Source organism: Leptosomus discolor, chromosome 1, assembly GCF_034619465.1.
Source record: "Leptosomus discolor isolate bLepDis1 chromosome 1, bLepDis1.hap2, whole genome shotgun sequence".
NCBI lineage: Eukaryota > Metazoa > Chordata > Aves > Leptosomiformes > Leptosomidae > Leptosomus > Leptosomus discolor.
This window is the reverse complement of record NC_141391.1, coordinates 201,739,843-201,759,275: the sequence shown is the minus strand read 5'-3', so window position 1 is coordinate 201,759,275 and position 19,433 is coordinate 201,739,843. Positions and strand designations below refer to the sequence as shown.

The following is a 19,433-nucleotide window of genomic DNA, read 5'->3' as shown; positions in this document are numbered from 1 at the left end:
CTTTCAATTTCCAAACAGTGAACTTCTCCAAATAAACGTCAAATGGAGTTCAGAGCTTGTCAAAATTATTTCAGAATCCTACCCATAAAAAGCTTTAATCTTCCAAATATCTCAAGACATGCAGCAGACAGCCAGTTTCGATCGACATCACAGCAAAGTTTAAAGTTCACACCTTCACCAAACATGAAAATGATGCTGGAAGGATCAAGCTCCTGTTACTTAAGAAAACATTCGTACCTGAGATTTCATCCACTTAAACTGCATAAATCACTAGGCTGAGAAAGGAATAGTTCACATCACCTATTTTTCTGTCAGAACACACTCTTCATCTAGTCTAACAAAACAACTTTGCCAAGCTTTGTGCTCCAAGATGAGTTCTTATCTTCTGCTACCAGATAAAGAGCTACTGGTTCAGCCAGACAGTGACCATGCAATCCCCTGCACCTTAATCCGAATGTTTTTCTTTAAGGTCACAAGCCAACTGTCTGGTTTTGCTGCAAGTCCTCACAGGACATACAAACGGCATTTATGAGCTACCTTACCACATTAGCTGCCCCCCAGCATTTTGGAAGAACCGTGAGTGGCTTGTCAGGTGATACACTGCTGTAAGTTCAGTCAGCTCCCTTAGTATCACTTTCATTTTCCTGAAAAAAAAAGGACCTCAAGCCTCCAAGCACAAGGGAGAGCACGGCTCACTCCCCCGCGGCCCTGCTGCACTCCACGACTACTTAGAGTGAAACAAGCGCTGCCAGGATTGTGCCACAGTTTGATTATTATTATTTTAAACACAACCATCCAAAAAGCATCATCTCCCAAACTGTCATTTTATTTATCTAGTACTTCCAGCTATTTTTTTTTTGCAAAAAGAATACAAATATTAGGTTTAGGTTGCAGAGAGGCAGCGAGGAACCTATCTGGTTAAACTTTTGAAAGTCAACAGACATATGGGATCAGGTCCACAGTAAACTTTACAGAGTGGCACCTGCAGAGGAAATTACTCATTGCATGACTGATGCCACAATTAGAGGCATAAAAAGTAATTCCATGATAAACAAGCAACCTAGCAGAAAAAGAATAATATCCTAAGAGCGTGTACGTGCTTATATAAAAGTATATATTGGACAATATCGAACAGTCTTCACAGACACAAATTCTCCAGGGAAGTTAATGGTACAGCACCCCTCCCTCTCCCTCCCCGCTACAGCACTGATTTGGGGGCTGCATTTGGCCAGTATCTGCCCCTAGTGCTACTAAAGCAACTCCAGTGCAATTAGCCGCGTCACACAGCTATTACACAGCCGTAACTCATTGCTTTCAGAGCTGCCATTTCCCACAGGAACACACGCCAGCAATGCAAACCAGCGCAGCTCCGCCAGCATCACATCCACCCGGGCCACAGCAGCAGAGAACTGGTCTGAGGTCTACGGATCTACCAGCCACACCTCCCAGTATGCAGAAGGGAATAAACATGTTTTGTTGCTAAAAAAAGCAGAGATACCATACCAAATCTCAACTTTTTTTTTTTTTTTTTTTAGAGAAACAAAAAGAGGGAGGGGAGACGGCACTACAGATACATGTGTGTTCCCTACATCTTTGCAAGTTACATCATTTATTACTTTTACGCAACCACATCAGAAAAGCTTCAGCCAAGGCAACACCTAAACTGAGGGAGTATATACCCTTCCATACACGCTCATATTTATTTACCCTTGTGATCCACATTTACTAAACAATTTCAGTGCACCACTTCAATCCACAGCACATGGGCTTGATACATTTCTGTGGTTCCTCTCCAAAAATTTCACAGATAAATTGCTGCCTCAGGAAATTGAAAGCTGCGCTCTAAACTGCAAGTGGGTTATTTCTGCCCATGCCCCCGTACTGGCCTGACAAGCAGAATTACGCGCTTTATGAACCTCGAATGCTCGCTTACCTGAGACCGACACTTTCATAAGGGCTTCCAGGGGTCTGTTGTTGTCCAGATCACGACTGAGTTTGAGTTCCCCAGTGGCAGAGTCCAAAAGAAGCAAGTTTAATTCATTGCCTTGCACAAAGGTGTAGGCCAGGCTATCAGACACGTCGGGATCATGGGCTGGGATCTTCCCAATCACGCCAGAGGGGAAGCTGTTGGACTTGTTAGTCACATAGTTATTGAAGAGGATCTGGAAGTCCTGCAGCACGGGCGGGTTATCGTTCTGGTCCAGGAGGCGGATATGCACTGTTGCCCGGCTCACAAGAGGGGCTGAAGTGGCCTGCACCACGATCACATACTCCGTCCGGCTCTCGTAATCCAGGTCCATCAAGGCCGTGAGGTCTCCATTGAGCAAATCTAGTTGGAAGACCTCAGGGATGTTCCCCTCTACGATCTGATACATGATCTGTGCATTGGTCCCCTCATCAGGGTCAGCTGCACTGATCCGTGCCACAATAGAGCCCACGGGGCTGTTCTCCTCCACAAAGATGTCAAATTCATCCTTCTCAAAGACAGGGGGGTTATCGTTGATGTCCAGCACAGTCACTTGGATATCCACAGAGGCTTTCAGTGGTGGGCTGCCCCTGTCCACAGCAAAGGCCCGCAGGCTGTAGACAGCCACATTCTCGCGGTCCAGCTTGCGCAATGTGCGTATCACTCCAGAAGTGGGTTCGATGTAGAAGTCTCCATCTCCATCGTCACCACCTTGGAACGTGTAGAGGAGACGGCCATTGAGGCCCGAGTCACGGTCGGTGGCAGACAGCTGCAGGACGCTAGTGGAGAGTGGCACATCCTCAAAAACCGAGCCCTGGTAGCGGTCGCGCAGGAAGCGGGGTGCGTTGTCATTGGCATCCAGGATGAGGATCTCGACGTAGGTGGTGTCCGATTTCTGGGGGATGCCATTGTCATGGGCTGTAATGGCCAACGTGTAGGAGGCCTGGTCCTCGTAGTCCAGCTCCATCAGGGTGGTGATGGTGCCTGTGTCAGGGTCAATGCGGAACTGGGGGATGTTATCATCCAAAATGTAAGTGATTCTTGCGTTCTCCCCCGTGTCTTCATCGGTGGCACTGATGGTGACAATAGAGGTGCCGATGGGCTTGTCCTCGCTGACGCTCACTGTGTAGTGGGAGCTCTGGAAGACTGGACGGTGTGTGTTGGCATCTGTCACGTTGATGAAAACTTGGACGGTGTCAAAGCGAGTGCCGTCAGAGGCAGTGACTGTGAGCACATACTGCCTTTCCTGCTTGTAATCCAGGGGCAAGGCCAGCGTGATCAGCCCCCCTCCGCTCTGACTGGTAATGGCAAAACGGTTCCTGGTGTTGCCACTGGTGATCTGGTAAGTCACAACGCTGTTAACGTCCCTGTCCACTGCTGTCAGGGTCAGGACACTGCTGCCCACAGCCGCATCCTCATTCAGTCTGAGGTGATACACCTTCTCTGTGAAGGTGGGGTTGTTGTCATTCACGTCCAGGACAGTGATGGACACACTGGCTGAGGAGGTCATGACTGGCACGCCATGGTCCCTGGCCTCCACCCCAAAGTGATAGTTCTCCACAGTCTCTCGGTCCAGCTCTGCAGCCACCGTGATCCACCCTGTGCTGTTGTTGATCTGAAAAGGGAACCCAGCGTCACCTGCTACGGGGGCACCTCCAGCGGATGGTGCCATCTCTACGAGTCTGTACTCCAGGCGGGCGTTCTCCCCAGAGTCAGCATCCACAGCCTGGATGTGCAGCACCGAGTAGCCCAGAGGAACGTTCTCCAGCACCGTGGCCTGAAAGGGAGTGCTCACAAAGATGGGGGCGTTGTCATTCACGTCCACGACCTGCACCGACACCATGCCAGTGGAGTTGATCAAGGGAGGCCTGCCCCCATCCTGTGCTTTGATCCGGAGCGTGTACTCCCGAATAGTCTCATAATCCAGAGGGTTGATCAGGTCGATGGCACCGGAGAAAGAGTGGATGTAGAACTGGCCTTTCAGGTTGCCGCTCACAATGCTGTAATGCACCTGGGCATTACTGCCCCGGTCCCGATCCGTGGCCTGCACCTGCAGTATCTGGCTGTTCACTGGGGCATCCTCCGGCACCTGGACCAGGTAGCGCTTCTCACTGAACTGAGGGTAGTTGTCATTCTCATCCTCGACGGTGATGTGCACCATAGCCGTGGCACTGAGCGGTCCTGGATCCTTGCCCTGGTCATTGGCTTCCACCACCAGGTGATACTCGGAGACCTCCTCGCGGTCCACCAGGGCTCGGGTCCTCACAACCCCGGAGCGCGGGTCAATCTCAAAGACCCCGTCACCAGCTCCCGGCTCCAGCAGGCGGTAAAGCATGTTGGCGTTGGCTGGGGCATCACCGTCGGTGGCGCGGATGGTCAGCACCTCGTAACCCACCTCCAAGTTCTCGCGGATGCTCTCCCGGTACTCGGGCTGCTCAAACACCGGCTCATGGTCGTTGGTGTCACTCACAGTCACGGTCAGATAGGTGGTGGCCGAGCGGCGGCGCGGGGAGCCGTGGTCGGAGGCAGTCACCTTCAGCACGTGGGTGTCCTTCGTCTCCCGGTCGAGGCTGCGGGTGGTGACCACGCTGCCCGTCTCGGCGTCGATGGAGAAGTAGTCGTTCGAGCGCTCATCGAAAAGCGCCTCCATGGAGTACGCCAGCCGGCCGGCTTCCCCCTCGTCGGGGTCCTGGGCCCGCAGAACGATGACCGCCGTGCCGGCCGGCTCGTTCTCGGGGATGGAGACCTGGTAGCTGGGCAGCTGGAACTGCGGGGGGTTGTTGAGGCTCCGCGCTCGCCGCGCTCCTGGCCGCCCGCCGCCCTCCTCCCCCGGGGGCGGCGGGGCGCAGCCGGCGGCCGCTCCGCGGGGCTCGGCGGCCGCCCGCTGCCGGGCGCGCCGCGGGCAGGGCCCGCCGCCGCGGGGCCCGCGGGGCTCGGCGGGCGGAGCGCGGCGCAGCGCGGCGCCCGCCGCCCTCAGGCGCCCGGCGGGCGGCAGCGCGGGCGGCTCGGCGGCGGCGGCGGCGCGGCGCCCCGTGGCCCCCGGGGGCAGGTGGAGGAGCGGGGCGGCGCGGGGCGGCCGCAGCTCCCCGCCGCCCGCCGGCGCCAGGGCGCAGAGCAGCGCGGCCCAGGACACGCAGGCGGCGGCGGCGGACAGCCGCGGCATCTCCGGAGCTCAGCGGGCAGCGGTGCCGGGCAGAGGGCTGCCGCACAATCCATCCACCCGCCGGGCTGCCCGCCCGCCCTCATCCATCAGCCGCCGGCTCGGCCCCCCCCTGCCGCCCTCGCCGCCCGGGCGCCGCCGGCCCAGAGCCCCGCGCCCCGTCCCCGTCCCCGGGCAGCGGGCTGGAGAGCTCCAACTTTTCCACCTTAAACTTTGAAGTGAGTTCAAAATGGCTCCTCTCCTCCTCCTCCTCCTCCTCCCACCGCCGCCGCTCCCGAGAGGGTGATTAGCATAAACCTGCTGCTCGTCCCCTTCGCCAGGAAAAAAAAGAAAAAAAGAAAAAAAGAAAAAAAATTAAATACCGAAGTCCCCCCCCGCGGCGGGGCCGGCCCACGGGCGCCGCGGTCCCGCGTGGCTGCGCGACACGGCGGAGCCTCCACGCCCCGTCCCGTCCCGTCCCGCGCCGCTCCTGCCGCCCCGCTCCGCTCGGTTCCGCGGCGGCGCTGAGCGGCGCAGGCTGCGCGGAGCGCGGCGGGCGCTGCCCGGGGCGGGGTTTCCTGCCGGCCCCGCCCGGCCCCTCCCGGGCGGTGGCGGCGGCGGGGGCCGGGCAGGGTCCAGCCCCGCGGGGCTCCCGCCCCGTCGCCCGGCGCCTCTCGGCGGCTGCTCGGGCCTCGGCCGCCGGGAGAGCCGCCCGCTCCGGCGGGGGCTGCGCCGGGTGGCGGCCGGGCGGGCGGGCGGCGGCACAGGTAGCGCTGCGGCGGCCCCGCTGTCCCCACTAGGACCGGCGCTCCGGGGGATGGAGGTGCCGCGGGAAGGCGCTGCGCGACGGATCGCAGCCGCTTCCCCGCGGATCGCAGCCGCTTTCCCCCGTAAGAGCACCTGCCGTCTCGGATCCGCCGTCCAGAACAAAGTTAAAATGAGTTTTATGTGGGTTGGTTGGTTGGTTGGTTGTTTTTTTAAAATTCTTCCTGTGCAGAAAAAAAGAGAATAAATTAAAGTTACTTTTCAGCGCAAAACCAGCGTCATCTGCCTGACTTGGGGAGCGCCGCGGAACCCGGCGGTAGGCTTTGCTGACACGCTTTGCTCTGAACTATACAAAGCAGCAGGTAGGATCTGGAGCCTTGAATTAAAGATTTCTTTGGGGCAATTGCAAATAATTATGTACAAGATGAAAACTTAGGCAGTTTGTGGGAAGAAGCAACGGCAAACCCCGCATGTAAATGTTGCACTGGTGATTATAATGTCAATTCTATGAATTTATGCTAAACGCTTTATATCGTTTTACTTTTACTTTTTTTTTTTTTCTCTGTAATGTGTGCAATGGAGCGGTGCGCCCCGGCGGAGCCTTCATCCCTGCGACTGCAGTGTCCTCTTGCGGGTGCGGCGAGAAAGACGCAGCAGCTCCGCACCCGCGCTGCCGGCCCCGCAGCCTGCCTGTGCGGCGCTGGGGAGCCGCCTGCCCGGGAGGGAACATCTGGGGCGCCTGCCCGCGGTGTTTATCGCACCCTCGGTGGCGAATACTGGGGCTAATCTACAGAGGTCTGGCACACGAAGAAGGCCGGGGGGGTGAGCAATAAGCCGCCCAAGGTTGCCGACTGGGATTTTGCAAAACGTTGTGCCTTGCAGGAGCTGGAAGGCAACTTTTAGAGCAATCTGTTACTGTCGGTTCAGGCTCTTCAGCACTTAAAGAAGACTGTGAAAAACAGATTCTTTCAACTGCTTTCATCCCCGGAACTGCATTATTGCAAGAGGAAAAAAAAAAAACAAAACAAAACAAACCACCTGGATTATTGCCAATATGTCTGTCAGGGGTAAAAGAGCTTTATAAATTGCAGTTTTGGAAGATGTTTAGCTGATTCAGCTTTGCTCAATTAGATTTTTTTTTTTTTTTCTTTTACATGGAATTTAGAAGCTTAGTTGGCTTTTCAAATCCTCCAATGAAAATAATAATTCAGGAAAAGGAAAAGGAAAGAAATAGGTTTAAAATTTAAACATAACCTCTCCTTTTTCAAGTTTGAGTGGATGTAGTGATCTATTTTACACTCCAGAAATCAAGCAACTAGCTCTGTAGCTGGTTTAAATCATCAGTATTAACTTGGGATCTATGTAAGAAAACCTTTGTTTAAGTCCATAGTTTTCTTACTTCTCTCTACATTTTCTTGCTGCGACTCTTAATGCCCATGTTTTGAAAAATAACCTTTTGTTACAAAATAATCCTTTTCTATGGCTTTTCAAAAGTGGGATCCCAGTAGGTGTTTCCAGAGTTTTCATTAGATAAAACAGATCTGCAAGAAAAGACAGTTTGAACTTTTTTTTCTTTTCATTTTATTGCAACAAGAGGCAACATCCGTGAGTTGGAAAAGGGAAGATATTGTAAAACCAATTACGTGCATAATTACACAAAATCCTCCATCCTATTCCTGTTTGTACGACTTGCCCTGTTTTCAGTTAATTTTGACTCGTTTATCTGACGTGTTTCATTTTTTTCTCATTAATTGTATAATCCCTATTGCTGCTTTCATGTGTTACACCACTTGTCATATGATTTTACCATAAAAATAGACTTCCAATGCAAAATGGTGAATATAGAGTGTCAAAGGCTGACTCAGTGCCCTAGTGAAAGGAGTGGGTTATTTAACACGATGGCAACTCAAATCACTTCTCAGACACAGGCATGGTGAGATGCCCCACGCCTGTTCCCACATCTCTCCGCACAGAAATGGGAGCCGTGGCTTGGTCAGAGGTCAGGGCTGGCAAGATCCAATTTTGCTGCTGCTTCTGCGGGTCCAGAAGAGTTGGAGAAGGCCACGGTGAAACTGGGTGGCTGCTAAAGACAACTCAAGGTGGGGAGGAAAATCAGAATTACATCTGTATCGTGTTTTACTGGCAAGCTTTCAGTGAAGGCTAATCCTTCTAAGAAAATCAGATACTCCCTTTGGGTGTGATTCTGCGGATTTTCTGGTATAAGCTACCCTTTTCTATAGAAGAAATCACACTGACATCACCATGATGGGTGACGTCCATAAAAATGTGCAAGTGGGTGAGGTTTTGCCTGACCCTTTGTTTCCTTGGTAGCAATCGATGACATATTCATTTCACAGTTCAAAAAATGCTCTGTTTCGACTTGTCTGGGAGTGAAGTATTTCAAGTTTCTTTCCAAAGTGAATTTCAAACAAAACTGAGAAGCTAAAAAAAAAAAAAGATAGCATTGTAACCCAGCTCCATTCAGTGCCCAGCTCTAAAAAAATTAATTAAACTTTAAGGGATTTTCTTAAAACACAAAGTTTACAAGCCCAGGGAAGAGACCAAGAATCATTCCTTAATTGAAACTCTGCTGTGAGATCTGTAGCCCAGAGGAAGAGGAAGGCAGAGCTGGGGTTCCCTGCATCTAGATCTGACAGCATTTTTAAGTGTGTAAATGAAGTGATTCAGTGTAACATCCATCCCTGCGGAGGAGGTGGTTCTCTGGAAGGAGATGGAGCTTTTCTCATCTCGGCCCGCCAGTACTTTGAGAAAAGACCTAAAAATTCTGGTTCAGTAATGTGGTGTTACAAATATTTCACTTTTTTTTTTTTTTTTTTTTTTTTTTTTTTAAGAATAAGAGTGGTGGTGGTGAAAAGCTTTTTGTCATGGGATTTGTGAAGTATATTTCAATGAGGTGATGCGCAGAGTGTCCCCAGCCCCACCAACCAGTGGTTTTATCTTCTAAACTCTTGCCTGGGGGGAGGTTATGCACGAGAAGAAAAATTATCCTCAAATTTAGGCATCATTGCAACACAAACTGTGTCTCATATGGGATCTCTATGTACATACTGTTAATAGAAATTGATACATGTAACACATATTCATAACTGCATTTGTTTACTTCACAAGTGCACCAGTGATCTATTCCTGCTAAAGTAACGCTTTGAGAAAATAGTCTGAGAAACCACAACAGGCAGCAATAAAGCAGCCTTTAACCACACTTTATTCTTCAACCTTCCAATTTTCCAGCACCTGGAAATAAACTAGAAGTTTTTTGCCACACATTAGAAGTGAACAAAACTAAGTTCCGGAGGGGAATGTTATTTATTATCCATGATTTCAAATAAACTGTCAACATATTAGACATGAAAAACACCCCAAATAACAAACAGTGTGCTAGTTTTTAGGCTACCTGTACTGGTTGTTGTTACATCCTACCCGCAAGGTTGGGTCTCTTCATTGTCTGGGACCACACATCCGCAGAGATCAGCCTTCTGTGATCCCAGACAAAGCCTAATAAAAAAAAAAAAAAGAGATGCAAGTTCAGAGGTATTCCTCAATTTTGAAGGTGAGCCTTGCTCTCATGTTGTTCCCCCTGCCTATGGCAGGAGCCTGGGGCTGCCAACGGCTGACTCGCCCCTGGATCTCGGGCTGGCCACTGCAGAGGGGGTGTCTGTCTGCCCAAAGCACCCGCAGAAGACCTCGTCCCAGTGCAGTGTGCAAACCGGTCAGAGCACCGGAGCTGAGTCCTAGTGTCACTCTAGTGAATTTAAATTGGATAAACCCAGGATTTTAGACAATTTCTACAATCACTAGAGAAAGAAAGCATGATAACAAGTTGCTCTGTGAACAGGCATTTGGACTTCCAATCCCCGTATGAATCTGTTCCATGTTCAGCCCAAGAAAGCTCAAACAAGCAAAAGTAATTTATTTTTTTCACATTCATCTGAGTTTATTTTAAGAACAGAAGAATTAGTTTGAGCTCCGTAAGGTGAAACTTGAACCTTCACCTATTGCAGGAGCCACACAGGTTTGGAAACGTTTCAGAAAATACTTTTATTGCTAACATTCATTATTCTTAAAGCCAAGAATGGATTCCAAACCGCTGGGATCCTTATTGCAGGAATGATGTTCAAGGCTTCTTGGCTACATATAGCTTCTCTTTTGTAGAAAGAGAAGAAACAATTCAGAGCTCTTAGACAGCGTGTTTGTTGTAGCCAATCGTACTGTTGCTTCTTTTAAAATCCTCGGTGGAGATAGCAGCCATTCGGTGTTGGAACTTGTTTGTTTTCTTAGACTTAACAGTATCCATTTATAATTTACCCTAAGGAGCTCAGCTCCACCCTTCTCAAACACTGCCTGTGAATTTCCTCACACTAAATTGGTTTGGGTATTTTTTTTCCCTCCTCACTTACATTAGCTAAAGGCTCCACTAGTTACAACATGCAAATAGAAAAATAAACCAATAGGAGAGCAAATTTCGTGCCCCAAAATTGCATGGTGGCCAAGAGCAAATAAAAGCTGAATATGGCTTGGCTTTTATTTATGGCGAAAGTGATGCAGAGACTAATGCATCAGAAATGCAGTTCTACAAACGAACAAGCTCTGTAACAAATGATCTAACAAACTAGTATATAAAACCCAAGACTAATGATCCAGTTCAAGTAAGCAGAGTAGAAAGCCCAGCTCTACAGATTCGTATGATTTTCTTTACTTTTCAGGTTTCTCCTATAAATTAACAGAGGTACTGAGTGAAAAATAAACACTTGGAAATTACCTTTTACTGTTTGTTTTGCAGGACTTGCCCTTTCTTTCTCACAGGGTCTCACCCTACATTGTACAAACAGATTAAAAAGTCAGCTCTCGTGGCTTTGTCCAAGAGGTTAAGGTGAGTTTGCTGCAAGTTTACTGTCAGCCCATCAAAGTAAAGGTGCAACAGGACAGGTTTCCTTACTTTGCCAGGTTCTGATATTTAATCAGGGGATTAGGGGACTAATTAATAAGAAAAGAGTGCAAAAGATAGACATGTCTAGCTTGGCTAAAAGGCGGATTAGGGACTGGAGCAGGCTGGAGTCTAACAATACATTTCAAACATCCAGGTGTAGTCTGGATGCAGTTACTGGTGGTGGTACAAGAACACGAGGAGCAAGTAGATGACACAAAAGATGACTAGATTGAGTAGTAGGGTTCAAGTACTGAGAGCAATGCTTCTGGCTCTGGAGCAGCCTTCTGCAGGACTGCACAGCATGCTCTCTGGGTAGGCACACTCTGCATTTACGTGGGAGTATGGGGATAATGTTCTTGTACCCCAGTCAGTAGCTGCTCCTTGGTAACTACACCTGGATGTTTGTAACATGTTGTTAGACTCCAGCCTGCTCCAGTTTCTCCCTTAGTAATTCCTTAAGCTCTCTCTACTCTTTTGACACCCATTTAGTATTTAAACATTGTTTTTCAGGGATTTTAATGCCTCCAAAATATTTTTTTTTTTCTGGAGTGGACTAAGATTTTCTGAATTTTTTATGGTTTACATAGAGACAAGATTAGGTTTTTTTCCTCCGGTCTTCATTACCTTGTGCTTATCAGCACTGGGCGTCATCTGCCACTATACTGCCCACTCACTCAGCACCACAAGATTCTTCGCCTCTCCATAAGCCCATAGATTCGATGTCAATAGATTCAACAATCCTGTCTATTTTTATAACATCTATACACTCAGTCACCTTTCTGTTCAGCTCTTTTGTGGCAGTGGGCCTTTGTAGCCTGTTTTCCATGAGTTTGCCATGGGCTCCTTGGACACAGCAACTTTAGCACAAGAAACCATGGAGGAAAATTCTTTCAACTGGTTATAAAAGAGCATTCATTCAAAGAGCTTCTGGTGGGTGAGCATGAAGGTGGAGTGAAGCAAGGACACTGTGACTTTGGTTTGAGCTGTTCCTTTTCCAGAAGTTCAATTACATTCAAAGACAAAATATTTCAGGCGAGGAAGCACATAGCTGGAATGAAACACTTGCAGGCAAGGGATTAGTTGACCTGTTGGAAAAATAAAAATGTCAGCTGAAATGCTTAACAAGGAAATATGATGTCAGCATTAACAGGTTGCTCAAATAATGGTGGGGTTTGAGGCTTTGTGGCTGTCTCAACAAAAAGAAGGTGATACTGGTGTTCAGCATCTCTCTTAATCACTGTATTTTTTGCAGATGAGGTATTACAGCTATCACTATTTCCTCCCCTTTCTCAGTGGTTTTTTGTACCTGGAGTTCAATGGGAAGATACAGTCTTGGTTTCTGGTGCTGGTCTGGAAGCACACCATGCACCACAATCACTTTTCGTCTTTTCCCAAGAGGCCTAGGAATAGTCATTTTTTTTCTTGTAGATGCATTTTGTAATGTATTTCTGAGTGTTTGTCATCATTCCTGGGGCTTGGCACCCCTGAATGTGAAAAAATACAGTGTTTAAAAATCCAGTATATCAAATCGCTTTTAAAAGCATCAGTAAGACTGTGATGGGCCCCAGTTTAGGTGCTTTCTGGCTCTGGGATGGGTACGCAGAGGCACCACATCCTCCTGCAGACATCCAGAGGTGTCAGGCCCAAGTGCTGGTGCAGGATCGGCGCATTGCACTGCTGCTGTGCTCTCAGGCTGAGCTGTGTCCCATGCCAGTTCACCCCCTTGGCCAGCCCACGCCAGGTAGGGCTTAGGACAGCCCTGGGGCCATGCCCAGTGATAAATTTAGATAGGGTTACCCTGTGTATGTCAGGAAAGGCACAAGAGCTTTCCTCTGGGTGCAAGCCATGCCATACCAGTTGGCCTCCGTGCCAAAGAACAGCCCCTGCCCTGATTTATTTCCCAATCTACGCAAAGTGAAAAGATAGTTTCACTCTAAATGCATGAAACAGACTGTATTTTCAAAGTCCAATGTTTTAAGTGTCCACTTTTCTGCTCCTCTACTAGCTGTCTATCACCAAGGCTCTTTCTCGGGGTGATCAGTTGTTCTGCCTCTCCAGCAGCCTTCGCTGGGCTCACGACATATTAGCAGATCATGTCTCTGGTTGCTGGATTTCTTCAGGGATCACTCAATATTGTTTCATAAAAGAGAGGAAGAACATTTGCACTCTTAATGAATTTAGTTGTCATCACTTGTCAACTTTGTGCTCTGAGGTTAGGTAGCATAATTATCATTATATTTATGTACAGGTAATTACAATCTGGGAAACAGTCCAAATTCTGGTTTTTTTTAAGTAAAATTGGTTAAGCCTATTTGCAGCGACTGGAGCCCCTCTGCATGCAGCAGTCTCACCAGCAGCACCACAGTGGCTGTGGGAGGATGTGCCACATGGAAACAAGGGGACCCGCTTTCTTGCTCGGGTACAGCCAGGGGTCATTTGTTATTCTGCCTGGCATTCTCCGAAACACCCTTATCTTTGGACAATCTAGCCTGGAAGCTGTAGTCTGGAAAAAGGACAAAAGTAACCACCACTTAGGCAGGCTGGGGGGTGGGAAGGTCGTTAGGCTGTCAGGCTTGTGCTCCATCCCTACCACTGCTGCCAGGCTGCTTTTCCCTATATCAACAGACATGGGTCCCACAGTCCTCAAAGAAACAAAAGTCACACAAGATGGTTTCTCATGGAGTGCCTTGGTTTCAAATCCCACCATTGCTCTTGCCACATCAATGGTTCCTAGATGAACAGCACAGGGCTCTGCAGAGCCAAAACAGCACCATAAGCACCCTGCCTGCTTCTACAGCCCTGACATACACCTATAAATGCTGCCTTGATGATTTCTTTGTTCTCAGGGGCACAAAATAAATTTCCATGTGAAAAAAATCCTCTGGGAGTGTCTCTAACGATTCCTACTGGAGTGTGCAGCCTCACCCTTAGCTGCTGTCTCTACAATTAGTTGTACCTTCTGCCATGCCATGTTGAGAAAATGCAGGGTGCCCTTGGGTTTTGCAGTCCATGGGTGAAGCTTTGGGACCCTCACCATTATTTCTGCTACTCATCCAGGGAGCTGTAACATTAGAAATTGTTAATCTCCGTTTCCACTCACAGTGCAAAAAATGAAATATTTTCTGAACTACAAGGAGGCTGAGAGACCTGGAACCAAAAATATTCCCACAGCTGCCACTGTCACAGATGAAAAAGGGCATCAAAACTGTCTTATTCTGAAAATTTTAACCAGTAAACCGTGCTGTCAGCACAGGCAGGGGCAGAGAAGGGTCCTCGGTTAATCAGGGGAAGCATAGGGCTGGGATGCTGGACTTCTTGTGGGTGGATATCATTAGGCACTAATGGGTTTCTTCTTGGTAAAGGGGATGAAGGGAAGCCTTTGGTCTTTTTGTTTGGAAGAGGAAATTCTCTTATTCTCCCCTTGCCTTCTCACTCAACTGCATGTCACATACCTTGTAGATGCCAGAGCATCTGGGAATAGTGGGGCTGCTGAAAGCATAACGCCCGTACCTGCGTCTTATTCTCATACAGCCAAGATTACTCCCTCTCCTAATCCATGATCTCCATCCATCGTATGGTCATATGGCTGTCTCGGAAAGGCCTTGCTTTTCTCATGTATTGTAACTTTTGATCAGATGTTTTGTTAACCGCTAAGGCAGCATTTTTCTAAAATACAGAAGGGGTCAGCCTTGCTAATCCATTAGGTAGGAACTTGGTGGCTATTAAAGTATATTCAATGAAGCCTCTCTACTCAGGTGAGTTCCGCAGCATTTTTCTCCTGGTCCCATGCACTGGAGGGATGTGCTATTTGTCAGGTTTTCTGCTCATTACTCTGTGGAGTGTCTCTGTCTCATTTTCCTTTCTACTTCTGGTGAGCAACAGTTTGGTTTTAACGAGGTTGCACAAGTCTACTCAGCCAAACCCCAATACTGAATGTGTCTGCCAAGAACCAGCACAGAACAAAATCTCTGCCTCTCTACCTGCCCTGTTATACTGACCTAGCTAATGGAGCCAAATTCATTCTGATCCAGAAAATCCTTTTAAATCATGGGAACAACTGAAAGCAGAGTTTGGCCTGCTGTGCACAGGGCCTGGGTCAGGGCCAGGACTACAGAGCCAGTGATGTGCCCTCACCACAACACAAGCTAACAGTATCCTGGGATGCGTTAGGCAAAGTATTCCCAGCAGGTGGAGGGATGTTATCCTTCCCCTCTGTTTAGCACTGGGGAGGCCACACCTGGAATTTTGGGTCCAGTTCTGGGCTCCCCAGTACAAGAGAGACATGAATATACTGGTAAGAGTCCGCCAAAGGGCCACAGAGATGATGAAGGGACTGGAACATCTCTCCTGTGAGGAAAGGCTGAGATAGCTGGGACTGTTCAGCCTGCAGAAGAGAAGGCTCAGGGAGATCTCACCAATGATCCAAGAGATGTGGCTCCTAATTAAGCATTTTTCTGTGATTTTCCCTCCGCCTTGGAGCCTGAATCCCGGCAACTGGAACTCCTTCGGGGCATGAGCTTGCAGCACTGCAGCGCTCAATCAGAAGCAGCTGGCACGTCAAACACCCACAGTGCTGGGCGGACCTCCCTGGCAGGCCTCACCAGCAGCGTGCATTGAGATCGCTGAATTATCCGTTGACAGTTTGCTAAGTGAGGTACGCTGGGATGTGATAATCATAGCTGACATGTTCTCTGCTGGCAGGTCTGAGCCCAGCTTCCTTCCTGGGGCTGGATTGCTTCTGTATTACTGTTATTAGCACTGTCATTGCAAGAGTTTATCTAGCACCCATCAGCGTATCTGAAAGCCATTACAGACTTGTCTTCTTTCTCATGGTGCTGCCAGAGTCTGGCTCTGCAGGGAGGATCATGCCCACAGATGGTGTGGCCATGGCAGCGGGTGCTCAGCATCTCTCAGGCTAAGCCTGCTGAGTACCGGTTCTCACCATGGACCACAGTGCTGTGGGAGCACTGACTGCCCTGAAACACGGTCTGACAGAGGGATACAGGCAGACAGGACCCTCCAAAGGGTCAGGTCTGTGTCTGGCATGGGCTTTCCTGCACTTAATGGGAACAGAGCAGACAGCTTGAGCCACACTGGAGCTGATAAAGAAAAGTCATCTCAAAATGGGTACAAACGTAAAGTGTTGCTGATTTTATAAATGGTTCCTGTTAATTATTCACACAAAAACACACACAGAGACCACATTAAGTGAACATTATTGCCATTGCAAAGTCAAGCTCTCAAGAGTATGCCAGAATTAAGGTGACCTATGCATGATATAAAGTCTCCTTAAGTACCCGTATGATGGGAATATGTTACAGTTTCTCAGTGTAGCACTTGTTATATACTATGGACTTGATAACGGAAAAGATTTTAGCCCTCTCTCACATTCAGTCGAGGCTTTTCTGACTATCTTTCTCCATTCCTATCATGGATCCTGTAGATAAACATCTCCTGCTGCGGTTTGAAATGTAGTCTATTGGGAGATGAGATGTGCTCCAGCAAATACTTAGTAGCCTTTGTTTTTTTTTTTTTCCTCAAATGTAGAAAGTACTGAATGTGAGCGATAAATAAAAATCAAGAATAAGCAGACCAAAGGGCTTGCTGGCTTGTTACCCTGTCTCTGGTGGTGGCCAGTAACAGGTCCTGCAGGCAGAGCATAAGAAGAGGACAAGCAGGTATTGCTGCTTCCTGAAAGTGCTTGCAGAATGCAAACGTTTGCGATGCAAAGACTTCCTGACCAGAAATGACGCCTTTGGTTTTTCATAGAGCCAAATGGATATTTCTTCCACAAATTTGGCTGCTTGCTTTCTGAACCGTGTAAACTTTGGCATCCTCCCACAGACTGTTGTGAAGCTTCAGCACATGTTGTGTGAGAAACCCTCCCCTTCCCTCCCTGTAGTGTCTGCCACTTGCTCTGGGTCTCAGACACCCTCAGACAGTGCCCTCTGCCCCCTTTTTTCATACCACTCAGGATTTCATGGGCAGCTGTCATGGTCCCCCCTCAATTATTTATTTTCAGGGTTAATGGCTGTAATTTTGTTCTGTAACTGTTTTTTCCATTATACTTGCCTTCAGATGGAGGCCCAGAACTGCACATCAGGTTTTGATTTGCAATAGCGGGTTCTGGTTGTATCTCTGCGTGGTGGAAGTCAGAACTGGGTTTGCTAAAGGGTTTGACTTAAACTTATCTACCTTTTATCTGCAAATTTCACCTGCTGTTTTACTGTCCAATTTCTGGGTATTCCAAAACTCTTTTGTAAATGCTGAAGTAACTTTCATTCCTATTACTTTGGACAGCTGTGTACAGTTGACCAAATTTACCCATTATCCCTGAAGGTCTCTTATTCACCTTCTTTTGCGGAGTTTTTAGAAATTAGTTGCTCAGAGCAGCCGCAGCATATGTCAGTGTAGGACTCCAACTGTGACTCCCCTTCCCTGTGAACATTGCTAGTGTATTCCTGGTTTTTGCCAATTGCTTGCTCACATGAAGGCACTCTCTCTTAATCCACTGCAGCTACTTTACGAGGTACTGTTGAAGGATTTCCCCGATGCCTTTTGGAAATCGAGTTGACTCTATCTGTTGGATTTTTCTTGTCTGTTGATGCTCGTCGATGCTTTCAAAGAAATCTTACAGATATGTGAGTCATGACTGCTGACACTAACTGTGATGAATATATCATATTTATTAACATATCTACACCACCAATCCCTTCCAATAGTTTCTTGACCCGGCTGTGGAATGGGAAAAAAAAAAATTAGTCCCTAGATAATGATAGCTGAGAGTGGTTTTCGTGTTTATATATATATATTCTTATCCAAAAAGACTGCCTGCCTCCCACCAAGAAAAACTGAGAATCATGCAATTCATCTTCCAGCCACCAGGTAGAGGCAAAAGCCACTGCAAAATAGATACCCAGGCAACAATATAACAGTATTTCCAAAATACCGGTCTGACTGACATAAAATGAAAGCTTCTGGCCAATCTGTCTTCATAGTTCTTAAAACAGGTCTGGCCAAATTCAAATATAAAAATTAATTTTGAATCTCATTAGCTCTGTAGTCAATTAGTTAATCAGAAAGCAGTTGCAGACAATCAGCGTGAAACACACTCTAATCTCTTCCTACCCAACGCATGAAAAATTAATCATGGTAGAGTTGCTCTACCTCTTAAGACAATGACAAAAACAGTGGAGCAAGTGTTAGCTGTCCCAAAGAGCATCCAGTGAAGCTCTTTAGAAGGAGTTTTTTTCTTTTTTTGTAGGAAAACTTAATAATTTGCCTGTTAAGATTTTTCTAAAACACAGACTCTTCAAATCCAGCCTTATGAAAAGAGTCATTAAAAAAAGGGCCAAATCTTAGCAGGAAAACTCAAAGGTATTAAACACTAAATATGCAGAACGGTATCTATATTATATTCATGCTTTTTTCATGAGTTTTCAGGGGTTAATTATAAGGAGGAAAACCGTTAAAAAAAATAAGTTATTGGGCTACCGAGGGCAAAATTTACATGTGTCATTTATTCTCTATACAGGAGCAGCATCAATCCTGATCTTTCAAAGACATAAATCTTTTCTTCACCTGATATATCAGTTGTACTTATTATTTGCATTGCAGCAGCTCATTTGACCCATTATACCACAGATTACACACATATAAGCTTGAATGAGACTACTCACAATCCATATCTGTCTTGGAGGAGCAGGGTTGTAGGTGTGCAGCTCTCTCCCATAATTACAGCATATAGAACCACTTATTCACCAGTCAAAAAAACCCCCAAAACCCCTTAAAACCCCCCAAAACCTTTGAACGTACTTTTGAGTAAAAGTGTTTGAAACCTTGAAAGTCTATTAAAACTGCAGTTAAAGTACACCAATATTTCAGTTTGGTGAAGTTGATAGATATTTTAAGATTTTTTCAGATGTCATAGGATTTTGAGCTTAGAACTACTGTATGAAGAAGAGTGAAGTGATACATTTGCTGGTTTCCTAAAATTTGTCAGAGGAGCAGAAATTGATAGATGCAAAATAATGCCTCTGATGATTAATTTTATATGAATATAACTGAATCAAATGACTAGAATTTTATTATAAATGAGTAATATAAGATTAGACATTTTGCATAGTCTCAAGGGCCCTGGGCAGAGAGTGCTGGGAAGGGGCAGTGGAGGTACACACCTACCCTGGCACTGAGGAGGTGAATTTGCCTGCCTCCCCTTGCAGCACTGCTGGGGCTCAGGAGGGGAGGACACTGCTCAGCCAGCTGCTGACGGCATGGGAGGTGTTGGAATTCTCCCTGCTGACAGTGCTTTATTGTAAAGATTTCATACCTGAAGTATTTGCTGGTTTTGCAATGCAAAAAATTCAGAAGACATCCAACTACATCAGGATGGGTTTTGGCTATAGGTGCTAGGAAACTTCTCTCAGCAACCCAAAATTCAATGCCTAGGCACCCTTTGGGTCACTCCTTCCCTTTTCGTGGAATCAGTCCAGAAGGAAAAGTCATCAGCTGGCAAGCTTTTGCCTGAAAATGTCTTCTCTCAGCCCCACAGAGCAGAGAGTGTAAACGCTGAGCCCAGTCCTAGGTCTGGAGGATGCTGTAGGACACCCTGAGGATGG

The 19,433-nt window shown here is 47.6% G+C and overlaps 1 protein-coding gene across 3 annotated transcripts in view; it reads right to left on the bottom strand.

The window, feature by feature from the left end:
- CELSR1 (cadherin EGF LAG seven-pass G-type receptor 1) overlaps positions 1-5,129 on the bottom strand; it is a 175,033-nt gene extending 169,904 nt beyond the window's left edge. Inside the window, exons 1-2 of one of the 3 annotated variants that reach the window (XM_086473825.1) lie at positions 4,914-5,129; positions 1,934-4,850 (exon numbers count right to left, since the gene is read on the bottom strand). In XM_086473825.1, the coding sequence (XP_086329951.1) occupies positions 1,934-4,850; positions 4,914-5,129 (3,133 nt within the window). Of the gene's footprint in view, positions 1-1,933 lie in introns of all 3 variants that reach the window. The other 2 variants (XM_086473819.1, XM_086473831.1) reach the window with 2 other exon arrangements.
- Between the last annotated feature and the right edge of the window lie 14,304 nt (positions 5,130-19,433).